The following is a 16,313-nucleotide window of genomic DNA, read 5'->3' as shown; positions in this document are numbered from 1 at the left end:
AAATCCAACTTTCAAAAATTTCAATTTGGCTTTTTAATAACGCATACAGCTATTTTAGTATTTATAAAAACGTTTCCTATCGTTTCCTATCATTATATGTTATTTTTGAATATTCCAGAATTTCAGAACATTGAATGCTAATATACAAGAAACAGATGCGAAGGGTCAGATTTGGAACAATTTGGATATGTTTCACATTTGATGTGCCTGTGATTTAAAACTTATTAGAATGCTGGTTTTTCGGAGTAGCTACACAGTAATGTGGTAATCATCTTCGTTGAAGGTCAATGTTTCAAATCCTAAACTGCATTCATCATCAGAACCAAGAGGCAAATGAAAAACCTGCATTCTAATATTGTTCCAACAGGAATCTTTAATCTATGATTTAAAACTTTTCAATGATTCCACTTCAAACAGATTGCAAATAAGAGTGGTCCTTGTGAAGACTTGCAGATATAATTGAGGGGATAACATGGTTAAATAATAGAAGAATGGTTATGGAACGAATAAAGCTTATTCAGTTCATTGTGTTCCAACATACATGTGAAGAATAGGATTTGTAAAAACTTATTTGAATGATGAGGCCGCAAGATTTGGAGGCTAGCAATCCCCTAAATCAGGTACTTGTGTGTAATCTGGACACGGAAGAAAACCAGTTGGGCATTGGATCCAATTTTGCAAACCTCCCTCATGCCACGCCCCTTCTTTTCAAGGGAAGGGGCAGGGCATGCATACCTGTTGCCCGCTTCCGTCTTTGACTCTCGTTCATTTCACTCTAATTCACTCAACAAATGTCGCTCTAATTTACTCAACAGATGTCGGCAGCATAAGATGCGTACCTGTTGCCCGTTTCCATCTTTGACTCTACTCCATTCCACTGAACAAATGTCGCTCTAATTTACTCAACAGATGTCAGCAGCATAAGACAAGGATAGACAAAAATGCATAGTGAACAGATTCAAAAGAAATGCCTATCCGCAATTTAGCAGCGGGTCATCACTAATGTCAAACCTGTGACAGAAAAATCATCTCTAAGGCTGGTCTGTGGTAGCAAGTCACCCCAGAAGGTTGCATGCAAAAGAAAATCACCTCTGTGGGATGTTCAGTGGCTCTAAGGCAAACGAGGTCTGGTTTGAAATGACTGGCAGCAAGGAGGCAGCGGATTGGTGTTCTGGGTAGCATGGAGAGTGAAATCCCCATCTCTGTGACAGCAAGATTGTAGACATCTTCCTGAGGTAGCAGAGAACTGTTTTTGACTATGGTAGGCTAATACAGGCCTGACCAAGGTAATGGACGGTCCAGGATAAGTCCCTTGTGGTAGCAGTAGAACGAGGTGCCATTCATGAAGGTGTCTGGTAACAAAAGGTTATAATCAGAGGCTGCAAGAGTTTTGGCTGATCAGAATCTGAGGTGGCTAGCGCTATCAACAGGGCAAAACAACCAGCAAGGGTTGTGATATGACTGGTGACAACAGAACTAACAGGATCCTAAATTTGTCGGGGTTTGCTACAATCTAGTAATCTATGCTTTGATGTTATCTATGGTATTTGTAAGCCTGTAACTGCATAGTGAATCAGTTGATTGTTAAGATTCTTCACTATACTAACTGTGTATCCAATTATTTGTACTGCTGTGTCATAGTTCAATAAATTGTCATTAATCAGAAAGACAGACACATCCAAATGAACACGAAAAAAAATTATCAGGAGGTAAAATTATTAAGATATAGGACAGAAGTCTTAGTGTAGAACATAGTAACATCTCGGTTAGATTTTGAAAGATAGATACACATCCTAATTAATGAACACGATTACAATTACAATTTGTAAAAGTACAATTACTAAATTATAAAATAGCATCAGAGCTATGCTGATTTCATAATAGCAATAACTGGTAATTACAGACATCACAGAGATACCATAAGCCAAAGCAGCCCACAATGGATCTCATTGAAATTGGTCAATATCAGAGTTGTGCGTGGAGACGCTATCACAACACATCTAATATGGGAACTTGCTCCCCAAAGGCAGAATTGGAGAAATTTTTTAGTGTGGAAATAATCACAATACACCACCACCCCACAAACAAGGCAAGACAAAATATCAATGCAAAAAAAGAAATCCTAAGGCTATACCACTGTAACAATTCAGATATCACATAGATAACCAAAAGCCAAAAAGAACCCACACAGCATGATACCAGAAGAGGTGATAATGTGAATAGACAATAACGTCAGTGACTGGAGAGAGAGTAATAAATTTTACACATTTCTTGAACAATTTATGAAATAATTTTAATTTGCAAAATAGAGGCTAAAAAATAGCAAATCAATGCAAGAAATTCTAATAGTCATTACGTATCAAACACTAGAAACTCAGCACCATAGTGGAATCAACTTTGGACTGATGGTGGTTACTGCCTATGTAAAACTGAAGAATTGATACACATGATTACTGAATGAAGCCATGTTTCCATCTCTTTTATCTCTAAACTGCTTGTAATGCCAATGAATGAACATTCAGTCCTCTGCACTGCCGTAGCTAACAATACCCTTGCTTGTTCCTGCATTATCATCCATTCTTGTTACATTTTCTTCTTCCTCAAGCACATCATCCATGATATCTTCGTCACCAACATCTTCCACATCCTCCTGTGCTTCATCACCTGCTCTATGAAGACGTGTTTTCAGACCATGACTCAATTTGTGCGATTCAAGATCATTATCCATGCTTTCCTGTAGATTTGCTGCCATGTTCCCATTCCTGGTATTCCCAGCTGTTTGCCATCTCTGGAGTTCCACCTCAACATTGGAGAGTAGTTGATCACTAACTTGTTTTTGGTATTCTGTTAACTCTTGCCTGCGGTTGGCTTTCCATTGCAAAAACTCCTTTAAAACAATTCAAGAACAGATGTGTCAAAACAAAAAGATTAGAAAAAATGAACAAAATAGAAAAAACATAAATACTTTCGTAACAGATGATTACAAAGAAAGGGTTATAGTCACTGATGGCATTGTACCTTCCGTTGCTCTTCAAGCAACTTGGCAGAAGTATCTGAAGGTTTTGCAGGGACATAGAATATTGGAGGCTCAGCTTTTGTCCTGGAAACATTAACAGTAAACAAATTAGGACACAAATCTGGCGAGTCTTTCAGGTAAAGAATCCTGATTAGAAGGATATAATTTAACAAGGGCAAGAAGTCACTTATAAGGAGGATTAATGATTGTGGTTGCTAGAGAAGCAGCACTATCTACAAGTACAGGACATGTAAGAGAGGTATTTTCTTCCAGAAGGTCTCATATATAATGCATTGACTCCAATCACAAAGCAGCTATGCATACAACAGAAACTTATCTTTGGTCCCAATAAAACTGTGAAATGTCTAGGAGCACTTGAGCCAAAATAATAACCTGCCAAAAAAATATTTTTATGTTAATATAGAAAATTGACAGAGTTGTTCAAACGGGAAAATCATCTTTATTGTATTTGATTATGCCAGAAAATTGGCTAAATGTACGAACCATTTTTATTACTTTTTTTTCAATATTTCATTGTGTTTGTAAACATTGGCATCAGTATGCATATTCACTGAATTTCAAGCAAGGATTGGAAAACAGGCTTTGAACCCCACTACAAATGCATTGAAAACTGGAAGGGATTAACACTTCTTGGCTCATTTATTGAATAGAAATTTTTAATATAGAGTCATTTTACAATGCAGGCTCTCTCACTCACTCTCTCTCTCTCTCTCTCTCCCTCCCTCCAACTAATAGACATTTTGGCATTTTTTGCCAGAATCCAGCAATACAATTTTGAGAAAGATTGTGATTTCTTGTTGTTTAAAATAGGCATTTCTCATTGCATAAATGGATTCAGCAGCCTGAAAAACCCAAGGCACTTGGATTTTTGCAGATAACACAACACAAACTTACAAGTCTAATAAGTCTCAAATAGATTTTGGGCAAAATTGACCAAGAAAATATCCTCAGAAAAGGGACAAAACATATATTAGTTAGACTACACTTATAAAATATTTCAAATAAAGCTCATTCTATCAGAGAGTGAATAAGATTATTAAACCATACATATATTAGTTAGACTACACTTATAAAATATTTCAAATAAAGCTCATTCTATCAGAGAGTGAGAAGATTATTAAACCATAATTTCAGAAGTACATTTTACCTTAAGAAATTGCATAGCTTCTTATGGTGCTCAATCCACTGCAGGAAAAGCAGTTCCAACTTTTTTTCCTCTGCTTTTGCAACGACCCGTGCTCGAAGAGTCTACAGGTCAATTCCCATTCATAAGCAAGAGATAAAAAACAGCAAAATACATTTTCATTACACAACTGCCATACTTGCAAAGCATGTACCTCCAGTGGAAGTACATTAATTTAGTTGATGTCCAGAGAAAAACAGGTCAATGGACTCCAAATTTCATGATAATACATACTGGGGGTATAAAAGAAGACCCTTGTGCTACTCTTATCAGCCATGGGAAAATAGTCAAGTGTATAGATAAAAATAATACAAAATGGCAAGGAAAAAACTTTATTTAGTACGGGTGCAAAAGAAGCTCCTATTGTTACTCTTATCAGCCACGGAAAAATAGTCAAGCATATAGCTAAAAGTACCACAAAATGATGAGAAAAAAACTGTATATACCAGATCCCGTCGCCTCTTTTCAGCAAGTTGTTCACGCTCTTGCTGGCGTAATCTTTCACTTTCTTCCCGGGCCCTTTGCTCAGCCTGAAATAATAAAATAATGTTTTTGAGAAAAACAAATTTAATTAGTATATATCAAATTATCAAAAAGAAGAAAAGCTACATGTAACACACCCTGGGTTTTTTTGTCAGACCATATGGTATTCGTTTGAGGTCCTTTCTGCACACTATAGTCGATCCTATTATATCCCCATTTTAGCAAAAGCCAATAGACCTTTATATTTGCCTACCTGCTGGTCAATTTTCCCTAAAGGAAACAACCTTATTACCTTAATGTTCTCTAACCCCTTCAGCTAAACTATAATTTGTAATTCTAAATATCACAATGCCCTGAAATAATAAAATGAAGTTTTTGATAAAAACACATTTAATTGGTATATATCGAATTATCAACATGAAGAAAAGTTACATGTAACACACCCCTGATTTTTTTGTCAGCCCATCTTTTATTCGTTGAGGTCCTTCCTATAGTCAATCCTATTATATCACTATTTTAGCAAAGCTGGTAGACCTTTATAATTGCCTACCTGCTGTTCAATTTTCCCTTAATTGCCTTAATGTTCTCTAACCCCTTCAGCTAAAGGATCACAGGTAATTCTAAATATCAAACTGCAATGTGATGACTGATGACCATATAGTGCTAATATTTGGAGGAATGTTTCTACTGCAAGGCTTAGTTGTCCATATAGTTTTCCTTAGTGGTGTGATGACCATTGACTCTGTAGAAAATGCATGGCCTGGTCATCACATCCCCATAGTTGACTGAGTAAGCATGCATTTCTAGGCTACCTATCCCAGTCATTATATTTTTCTTCTTGTGCTTGTAATTCAGAGGTATATAACAGCACTACATAACATTTGAGCTGTGCTCGGCCATGTTTCCATGTTTATTGTCCAGTCCTCAATCAAGTTCAGATGTTCTATATCTATAAAACCATACAGAAAGAAGTCAACCAAGATCTCATGGGCTATGGAACAAGATTCATCATAGATTCAGGTATTCTAAACTTCCCAGGAAAATAATCAACCATGTCATAGCAGTGACCCAAAACATTTGTCACATAAGTCTGTCTGTGTAGGCTCAGTCACCCTAAAAGTTAAAACCATCTGGTCTGGGTTATATGTTATCAATCAGATTTGAGCATAACCCATGAAGATTTGACCTGAGTTTCATTCTTCATTTTTTGGGTTATACACATGTGAATTTTTTTCTTTCTTACTCAGGAGACCCTGGGAGAAGGGACTCAATGTTGATTTGTAAGTGTACTCTGAACTGAGGTAAATAGTCATTTGGAATAACAATTTTAATTCTCCAGAAAGAGTATTTCCCTTTAATGAACTTAGTGTATTTAAGCCCTACTTGTTTTGCTACAAATACAAAGGTATTTTTACAAGGAATAAGTTGATATAGCAAATCATTAGATCCAAAATATTATATTGGGTAAATTTCTAACATCACTATTTTTGTTAGATTTTTTAAGCTTATTTGGCACTTGCATTATTTAAATAAATATGCAAAACTGACAAGATCTCAAGAGTTTTGAATCCCTTAAGATATTAAACTGATACTGAGTTGGAAATCAACCACCTCTGACAACAGTTTGCAATGCACAGACTCATCTACATATTACACATGGGTAAAAGAGCTAAAGGAAAATGCACCAGTTGTATTCTTGGAATAGAAACTTTTAGCACCTCTCAATCACACACCAGCGTGTTTCATTTTAGATACAAACTATTGCTTTCTTTTACCACCTGGTTGTGTAAGCATGAGCCAATAAGTGAGACCACAAACAAGTTAGCATGTGACATCCTGGCTCAGCTCCTCTGGACAAACCCATTTTGTGCCATTTGACCCTTTTTTCCTTACCCAGCTGTTTATCAGATATTTCCTTTTTACAACGCTTTTCATGAGGTTTACCATGGATTCCATGTATCTATGTGCTACCTTTAAGACATGATTTTCCTCACTGCTTAAGGTTTACACCTATAATCTATACTTACACTTTTACAAAGGTTATAAAATTTGGACATGTTTAACAAGCAATCACACTATTGCAAAATGACTAAGGGGGCATATATATGTATATTTATCATTTTCAAAATGTGGACAATATTTACAAAATAACCGAAAAAGGCATATATGTATATTCATGATTTTCACTGTTTAAGAAACTGACCAAGAAGATATTTACAGTAGCTCTGTAAGGTAGCCAAGGCAACATTTACCATATCTATACTAATGCACAGAAATCAAGATAATTTACATACTTGCAAAATAAATGGGATCATTACATTACAACAATTTGTCATTGGGTTGATTTTTTTGAATGGGGGATGAGGATCACCCTGGAAGCTGGCTTTTAAAATGGTGAGCACTGGTTTTCAAACAAAACTCATAAAATCAGTATCATGCAATGTTTTAAGACTCCGACTCCGACTCGGTATCGACTCGGCCAGCTAGATTTCAATGACTCGGTCGTTATAAAAAATACATTAAATATTTATTTTTTTATAAAAAGACATAATTTTAAAGATTTTCATTCATGTTTCCAAACACACAGCATTAGAATATAGATAGAAGACAACATATGATCAAAGTAGGCTCATGAATATATCCATTATATCAAAATGGCACCCAGTGCACTGTCCAATACATACACGATGATGATATAAAGATCAAAACAAAAACACATAACCAAGGAGGCTATAAATGGCCTCTACAACAAAAGTCTGTGACCAGTACTACTGGATACTGCTAGAGTTGCATCATCATCTGGCTCAGTGTTACTTGGGAGCGGGAGCGAGAGCAAAAACAGAAGCGGGAGCAACATTTTAAGAAGCTCCCGGTTTGGGAGCGAATCCCGGAGGAGTTCAACAACTAATGTCACTAACATCAAGGTACATAGAGGGATTGGTGCTCTTGATTAAATACGAGTTCCATACCCTAATACATGACAAAATTCAATGGAAACATTGCAATCCCCAATCCTGAAATCCTGAAAAACTGACAAGTCTGCTGGATTTTGAATGAAATCTAAAATTCTACTTTCTCCATATGAAATCCAATGAGGCCAGAACCACTCTCAAACATTACCATGAATAGCATATCAATACTAGGAGAGTGGAATGGACTCCAAAGACCAACAAACCAATTAATAAAACCATTTGGAGTCCCCCACACTCAGAAAAAAACATATTAAAAAAAATGCGGTTTTGGGGGTTCACTGGCCGCTTTCCTTGACCCAGCCGACCGAACCGGTTCAACCACCGAGTTGAAATTTAATGTGGAGTCATCACAAGACAACTTGAACCAGAAGAAGTAGTAGTATGAACCATACTAAATTTTCTGCTTATCATGCAATGGTAAGGACAAGTTCTGATTTCCACGAGGATGAACAGTGCCTCTTGATCTAAATCCCTGTCAATCTTTTAGCATGTATGGTTTAAAACAAAGCATGAGATAACTTCCCATGAGATAAGTAGGCTATCATAAGCTTTTGAAGAGTCTAGCACTACAGGATAAGTAGGCTATCATAAGCTTTTGAAGAGTCTAGCACTACAGACCGAAAGGTTTAAGCAATAAGGTCATACCTAAGGGACTAATGCCCACTATAAATTAGACAAAAAAAAATCACAACAAGTTGATTAAAGAGCATAGATGAGTAAAGGGGCCATGTACTGTTCCTACCAAAAAGCACTGCTCTAATCCAATAAATTGGCCTCGTTAATAATAATATTGATTCTTGTGTAAACAACCATCTCCCTTTGCACAATTACTTGATCGTGATAAAATAGCAAGCATGACCACAACACTTGTGTAATTGGAGCAAATCCATAATCATGTTGGGGCAGGATATTTTATTTAATTCTCTTAATTTTCTGACACATACAATTATATTTGATCAGATAACCTAACTATAGCTTTACTATATTGTATAATGTTAACATACTACCAAAAGACATAGGGAACTTACTCTTTTTAAAGAATCAGATCTCCTCATAAATGCTTCTGTTGAAGACAAATGCTTATCCTCCTCTCGGAATTTCTGCATAGAATACAGAAATGGTAAATTAATCAACTGTTAATTGTCATTGAATAGTAGAGTATTTTTTTTCCTGAGAATAGGCCTGGTAATAGATGCAATAATAAATACACAAGGTAATTTTTTAAAATTTCATATAATTTTAGTTCTGCAAACTGAGTTATATCACATTTCAAAAGTTGAAACTACAAAGTTATAGCATTTCAGGAAACTATCTTACCCATAGCCAACCTAAAATGGGATGACACAGGAAGGAGAAAATTCATCTTTATTAATCACATTACAAAGTTACAAACAGTAACAACAGATTCAAGACAGAAATGATGTACAAACAAACATATTTCTATACAAGATATCATTCATTGAAACCTTTTTCTTGCACCCTGTTGGATACAGTTATAAAGTTGTAATATGATGGAAAAAACTGAATTACATTATTATAAAAATCACTGTACACTAAATAATAATATCCGTGGCTTCAATTATTGGCTGCCTAATGCTAAAAGTTAAAATACTTTGACCAAGCATTCAAAATTATTAGACATAAAAAGATTAGTTTCATTTATGTAAGGCGTCATCAACTTACTTATTCTCAGTTGATTAAAATTTAGAACCATAGAAATCACAGGTTTAAGCAAATTCCTTGTATTTTAAAAGTAATAGCCGCATCTTTTTAACCATTATACCAAATTATGGACCAATAACAGTTCTTATGCTAATACTATATGTATGCTTTGTCTACAGCTTAGAGAGATGTTCATTTTAAAGTTCAAAGAAACTGTTAACAGCTACAGTGTTTTAACATTACCTCTAGAGTTCCCAAAAGTTGTCCAAGCATTCTCTTATTTCGCTTCACCAGACTTGGATCTTCATCCTTAGGTAAAATCCTCGGTACATTCTCAACTGGTTGGCCTTCTTGATCCTGGCATGTCAACAAAACCAGTTAATTCTTGTCAAAATACCTTTATTCCAGAGTAAAAGAGACAAGACCCAAATAAATGTCAACTCACACATTATGCTAATGTTACAAGAAAAAAAATGCCTCTCTAACTAAGGCTGTTGTTACCAAGCCTTGTAATGTCCAGTCAGTGAGAATCTAACCAAACTATGATCTCATAAATACATAGTCACTCAAACAGGCTAACTGCAATAATGGGTATATTTCATGATCTAAATAATATGAACCCAGACACTAAGATAAGGCTGCTAAAATACTCCTGATCCATGAAATGAACTTAGACAAAAAAAAACCCTCAAAATGGACCTAACTTATTACTACTATCCACACAAAGATCACGATGGCAAGAAGATATGATTTTATGTAGAGACATTACAACTCCCTGAAATCACAACATGCATTGGTGTCAACTTGTAGCTGTCAGTTATTTCTCAAAAAGTACAGTGACAATAAAATGTTAGTCATTCAACATAAGTATTAAGTATGACAACAGAATATTCTCTTATTACACAGAATGAATGTTAAGAACTAATATCTTGTACACATGTACTCTTTCATTCTTTCCAAAATAAAATGGCCAGGAAAACAATTATGTACAGTGACTGATACAGGTCACAACGAAGTAGGCTGCGACATTTGGAAGCATTTTTCTTAAAATAAAATGAACGTGTCTTGCTACAAGTTAAAACCAAACACTTAATAAAATATAAGATAGTGTTCCACAAATAATATAAATTTTATTAAAAATCCGAGAAAACATATTCATGCTACAAATATGCAAATAGGAAAAAATCAAAATCTCTTACCATCTGGTTTCCTCTGTCTCTCCTTGGGCCACTTTGGTTGCGTTGTATGTTCAGGCGCCTCCCATTTCCTTGAATTGGATTAATTTTCTCTTCTGCTCCTTGCTCTTTTTCCTTAATATCATCTTTCTCCTTTATATCTTCAACAATTTCACCATCCTCGACCTGTACAACATTGACAGAAATCAAGTTGTGTATACAAAGTACAGTTAAAAAAATATTTTTTACACTTTCTGAATTCTAGTGTATACAAAGCAAAATGCAATCAACAAGATTGTAAGCTAACCTTAACTACAGCTGAACAAAGTCGCTTCTTAGCTGGTGGCTGTTCTTCAATTTCGGGCCTGTCTGCCTGGCAAAAGATTAAAAATTAATTCAACTGCTGGCTTGAACTTGATATAACCGATCAAGATAAAAGGCACTTGATAGAAAAAGAAATATACATACAGTCCTGATGAGACCACGCCCTCTCCCAAATGCACGACCCCCGATAGGTCCCACAGCACGAACATTGTTCCCTGTGAAACCGCCCCTCCGCAGACCTCTTGGATCTCGTAGCCTCTCTGTAATCTGCAAAAACCTATAGCTTTAATTGACCAGTCAGAAAAAATGGGTTTGCTTCCATGGATAGCAGATAAGTAGTGACGTGTGTTCTGCATTTCCAAAGCACGGTCTCAGTGCGTTGGACTTGTCCAGACAAAAAATCGCAAGCCATATGACCAGAATTTTTCACTAAACACTTCAGCAACAATTCTCGAAAAACCAAAATCATCGTCAATGATAGTATAGGACTTAGTACGACTGAAATACTTCCAGATCCATGGCATAACGTTTTATCCTGTGGTTCATTATCAGGATGAATGTAATGATGCATCTATTCTGTGTTCCGGTCTTAACAACCCTGGTAATAGTTTGCCACCGAACCCCAGAAAAAACTGTTTACAAGCCTCGCGAATAGTGCAACCGTTAACACCCGCGACAACCTAACTCATCACTGTACCTCTACATCTCGTAGGAAAATATAAAATAGAATAAAATCTAAAAGTGAACTCAAAGCAACCAAAATGACTGAATCTCTATCCCAATAGTCCTCGAGAACAAAGCATAGATAATCCAGGGCTCGAAAAGAATGAAATATAGTTCAGCCTTGAACCCTCTTATTATCCTTCACATCAAAATGACGTAAAGACACCCATTGCAACCCAGACTTTCGTTAGTAAAAATATCAGAAACAAGTATATATTGCTTACAGATATCAAATAGACGACATAAGTAGCACTAAAAGCCCTACAAAATATCGAATAAGCGCCACAGAAAACATCAAAGACCCTGCTTCCAGCAGAGACAGCGGAGCCCCTTTCAGTTCCTAATCCTGGTCGAAGGCCACTACCTTGTCTGGCATTACTTCCATTTCGAGAGCGAGCAGCAACCTAACTCATTACCGTACCTCTACATCTCGTAGGAAAATAGAAAATAGAATAAAATCTAAAAGGGAACTCAAAGCTACCAAAACATGACTGAATCTCTATCCCAATAGTCCTCGAGAACAAAGCATAGATAATCCAGGGCTCGAAAAGAATGAAATATAGTTCAGCCTTGAACCCTCTTATTATCCTTCACATCAAAATGACGTAAAGACACCCATTGCAACCCGGACCTTCGTTAGTAAAAATATCAGAAACAAGTATACATTGCTTACAGATATCAAATATACGACATACGTAGCACTAAAAGCCCTACAAAATATCAAATAAACACCGCAGACAGCATCGAAAACCCTGCTTCCAGCAGAGACAGCGGAGCCCCTTTCAGTTCCCAATCCTGGTCGAAGGCCACTACCTTGTCTGGCATTACTTCCATTTCGAGAGCGAGCAGCGTCTATTACAGTTGTTATCCACAAACAACGGAAGCAAGGACCAGCAGTGAAGCAGAAGACGAACACCTTTGTATTATACTGAAAGGAACTGGATCATGAAGCGATCAGACAAGCACAAGACTAACACCTTCCTACCAGACAGAACAATAGTCTCTGGCTGGAAGAAACCGACTAAGCCCAACCCCATTGCTTGGTCGATACAGATAATAAGGATCGCACCGGACGGGAGAGAAATCGAACTAAGGACGGGATACCGACAACGGGAAAGGGACGAAGGGAGAGAGATCGAAAATCGTTTAACAGGATCGCACCGGGCGGGAGAGAAATCGAACTAAGGACGAGATATCGACAACAGGAAAGGGACGAAGGGAGAGAGATCGAAAATCGTTTGACAGTAACCTGATAGCAACTTATACGTTAAATAGAATAAACAAAAATTAAACGAAACCAACCTCCCATTGCTGCCGATTGAGTTCTTCGATTTCCTTTCGGAGCTCCTCCACAGTCTTCTCCACCGCAGAGCTCGCCATTTCTGCAATAAACCCTCGATGGCCGAGAGGTTTCAAGGTCCAAACCCTACGTATCACTAACTAACAAAAGATTTCAGCAGGAGCCCTCATTGCTCTGACCAAAATACAAAATTAGGGTTTAGAAAAAACCTAGCCTAGCCGGATCATATTTATGGGCTTGCAAACTAAGGCCTGCACAGATAAGGGGTTTCCAAACTGAGCCCTACGGAGAAACCGACCATGGAAATGTCTATGAAAATTCTCAAAACCCTTAAGGTCTCAAATACATAAAAATGTCTATGAAAATTCTGAAATTCAGGAACAAATCACTATAAATTTAATCTGATGGATGGGAATGAACATAGTGTGTAAGGGAACAAGCAATTTGGCTAATTAGTAACCCGCCATTCAATGTTCTCGTTTGGTATGGGGCTTTGGGGTTACCAACCTACGCTAAACCTTGATGGACGAAACGAGGAGCCTTGGAGTTACCAACCCTTTGATGGACGAAATCATGGTTAACTTTGGTGCGAAGTAACTTGAGTTGTGGTTTTTGGAGAGAAAACATTTTATGATTCAATTCTTTGTACTCAAAATGTTTTGATTAGTTGGACTCGAAATGAAGGATGAAAGATTTTTACCAATTCATATGTGTAAGGGGTTTTTTGGAAAATTGTTCAATTATGATTCAAATTACTATGGTAGAATTGTAGTATATTTAATTTCTAATGTCGTATTAGGGTTGTGGATAGTGAGACTAAAATTGCAAGGTTTATTATAGTTTTCTCTTTCTTCCATCATCTCAAATCACATTCCTCATATCGCTGTCATTTTTTTTTGTCGAGAGCTTTCTAGTAATATAAATTTCATCTCATTCTGAGCTCTAGGAAGAAAGTTATGCCCTTCGAAGATCTACCACTTAAGGGCCACATTAACATATGTACAAACCATGTGGCTAACACGTGACAACCCTTGCCCACGTGTCATTCCTGCACTAGTCCACGTCAATTGACAATTCATCATACCATAATTTTATAAATAATGTGTATTTCTTCCAATATCCAAATATGTCGGTATGCCAGTGTAACAGCTCAACATGCCACCTCATTCTTTGATACACAATCATTATCTAACATGTGGTGAATGTTGACATGTGGCAATTTCTGACATGTTTGCTACCATGTACCACTCATATTTATATAGTTGGTATGCCAAAAATGTTGAATCTCAGTGACATGTGTCATACACGTGGCATCACCATGTCATCCTTTATGATATCATTCTTCAAAATTTCTAGTTCTCCAGTATCTGGTGCCATCAATTAATGCGCCTAGTAAACAAGAATATTTTTCCATTAAGTGGCAATTCATCATATTGGACATGCCATATCGAAGTTTCTCCAAGGTGTGTTTCTTTCATTCTTCCAATGTTCTAGTATTCCAGTAAGCACCCCCTTTTTAGTTGGCTCTTGGTCATCGCTCCCATCAACCATGTGACCAGAAGCTAAGGTTGAGGCCTTCCAATCCCTGAATTCTCCAACTTGTGTTAGCTTTTTGCTTCTCACCAACTCAACATTCCATCACCCAATATGTAGGCATCCTTTGATGGCTCCAAACTTCTCTTAGTCGAATGTTTTATCAGTTTATGTTTGTATTGGGGAATAACTCAATAGACTCCATAGTGTTCCGTAATCACCAAAGGCCAATAGGTTGACCTTTGAACTCCCGATAAACCCCTTATCTGCTAACTCTAGGTCACAGCCCCCTTATCAAACATATGATCAACCACTGAGGCTTAGGTCTCCAAACCCCAGATTTCTTTTTGGCCTAAAACAAAGAGTCAATTCTTGAATTTCCTTGGTAAGGCATATATGTAGATGGACTTTCTTAGCCTCTTAACTAGTCAAATTCTCACATGAGGCCAAAGAGGCCATTGCACATAATGTGCCTCTTCCGAGGCCCTTCAATGTCTTCTCTCAAACCAAGATAACCTTACATCTACTTAGAAGTCCAAATAATGCACATCATGGTCACTTTAAACCTTCAACTGACCGCCAATTTCCCAAGAGTTATTTGGTGAACTCTTTCATGTTTTCCATCAAGTCCCATGCTTAATGTGCCATTTATTTCCTTCCCATAACATAAAAAGCATAACGTAGAAGTACATTAAAGATAGATTATGGGACATATGAGTATGATACAGTCATTTCAGCTAAATGTACTACTTCACATCATAAATAAACATCATATAGACCATATTGCCCATTAAGCAAACAACACATAACCACAATAATTTCAACAATGGTCATTTCTTTCTTATTAACATTGTTTACATTACAAAGATAAAGTCCAAGAGGGTACTTATCTAATCAAGGTCCTATCTTGTTTGCAATTAATGGAAGGTGAGCCACATTCGTTCCCACCATAGTCTTAGATGCAGTGCAATATTTCTTGTAACTAACCACCTCTGAGCCAGACCAAGAAGCCATGAAGGAAGTTCTACTTGGCATTATGGGGTGGAATCGTGGAGGCCATTCTCCTTCATCATATTGACTCATCAATTCCCTTACCATTGCACCAAAGTTAGTGGTTTTCCTAGCTGTTATGGGTGGTTTCTCAACTACTCTACACAACAACCACCCCAGGGGCAACATCTTCCAAGATACTAGTAGTGTAAGGATGAAGGCCATTCTCCTTCATCCCCCCAGAGGTCAACATGGAGTCATTCATCCTATAGAGTCAGTGCCTAATCTCATTCCCAATGTGATCATAGTGGAGCATGCATGACAAAAGAGAGCCTTTCACTTGGCCAAGAGTTCCTCAATGCCTCCCTTGGGTGCACAGGTGCATGGCTTTCAACATTTTTCTTAGCAAAATGGTTATTCCAGGCATGCACAGCCCGAAAGGAGACCTTCACCCAGTCGAGAATTCCTCGACATTTCATTCTGGCATCTTTGTGCATAACAAAAATTCTCAATGATCCATTCAATCCTCTAACTTAAGCTAAGACTCACTCCCTGACCTTACTTACAAAAATTAGGCGAGAAAGAATCATGCATGGGTTTCCCTTTTGGTTCACATGAGAGCCTAATCACATCTCCTTATCTTGTTTATCTTGTTTATCTTGTTTGGGTCAGCTTCATCAAGTTTCTTCCCTTTATGTGAATACATGTTAGGTTTGCCCATATTGGTCAAATCATAAGCTTCTAGTTAGATGCATGAAGCCTTTGTGTGGTACGTTGTTTGTACCTTGAATAATTATGGCACCATTATCACACTTTTCTTATAAATGTTTGCAGTTATTATTGCACCTTCCCATTAGATATTTTCTTGAGGAAAGGTTGAAAATCCTAATCCTTATGAATATTTGAATTAGCCAATAATCCATTAGCAATT

The 16,313-nt window shown here is 37.0% G+C and overlaps 1 protein-coding gene across 2 annotated transcripts; it reads right to left on the bottom strand.

Moving 5' to 3' along the window:
- Positions 1–2,196: 2,196 nt before the first annotated feature.
- On the bottom strand, positions 2,197–13,299 carry LOC149251209 (protein-protein interaction regulator family protein). 2 transcript variants are annotated; one of them, XM_089459304.1, is made up of 10 exons: positions 12,862–13,299; positions 10,981–11,103; positions 10,820–10,881; positions 10,537–10,698; positions 9,581–9,694; positions 8,704–8,775; positions 4,667–4,750; positions 4,185–4,285; positions 3,019–3,100; positions 2,197–2,887 (listed from the first exon to the last, which is right to left on the bottom strand). In XM_089459304.1, exons 1-10 carry the CDS (start codon positions 12,866–12,868, stop codon positions 2,519–2,521), a joined length of 1,176 nt encoding a protein of 391 aa, XP_089315430.1. In that variant the 5' UTR covers positions 12,869–13,299; the 3' UTR covers positions 2,197–2,518. The 2 variants fall into 2 exon arrangements, with proteins under 2 accessions (XP_089315430.1, XP_089315429.1); XM_089459303.1 differs by having other exon boundaries at positions 10,820–10,885; positions 12,862–13,296.
- Between the last annotated feature and the right edge of the window lie 3,014 nt (positions 13,300–16,313).

This window comes from Pinus tabuliformis, chromosome 7, assembly GCF_031772625.1.
Source record: "Pinus tabuliformis cultivar Carrire ecotype Pingquan chromosome 7, CPIR1, whole genome shotgun sequence".
Taxonomy (NCBI): Eukaryota; Viridiplantae; Streptophyta; class Pinopsida; order Pinales; family Pinaceae; genus Pinus; species Pinus tabuliformis.
The sequence above is the reverse complement of the archived record's forward strand: the minus strand, read 5'-3'. Positions and strand labels throughout refer to the sequence as shown.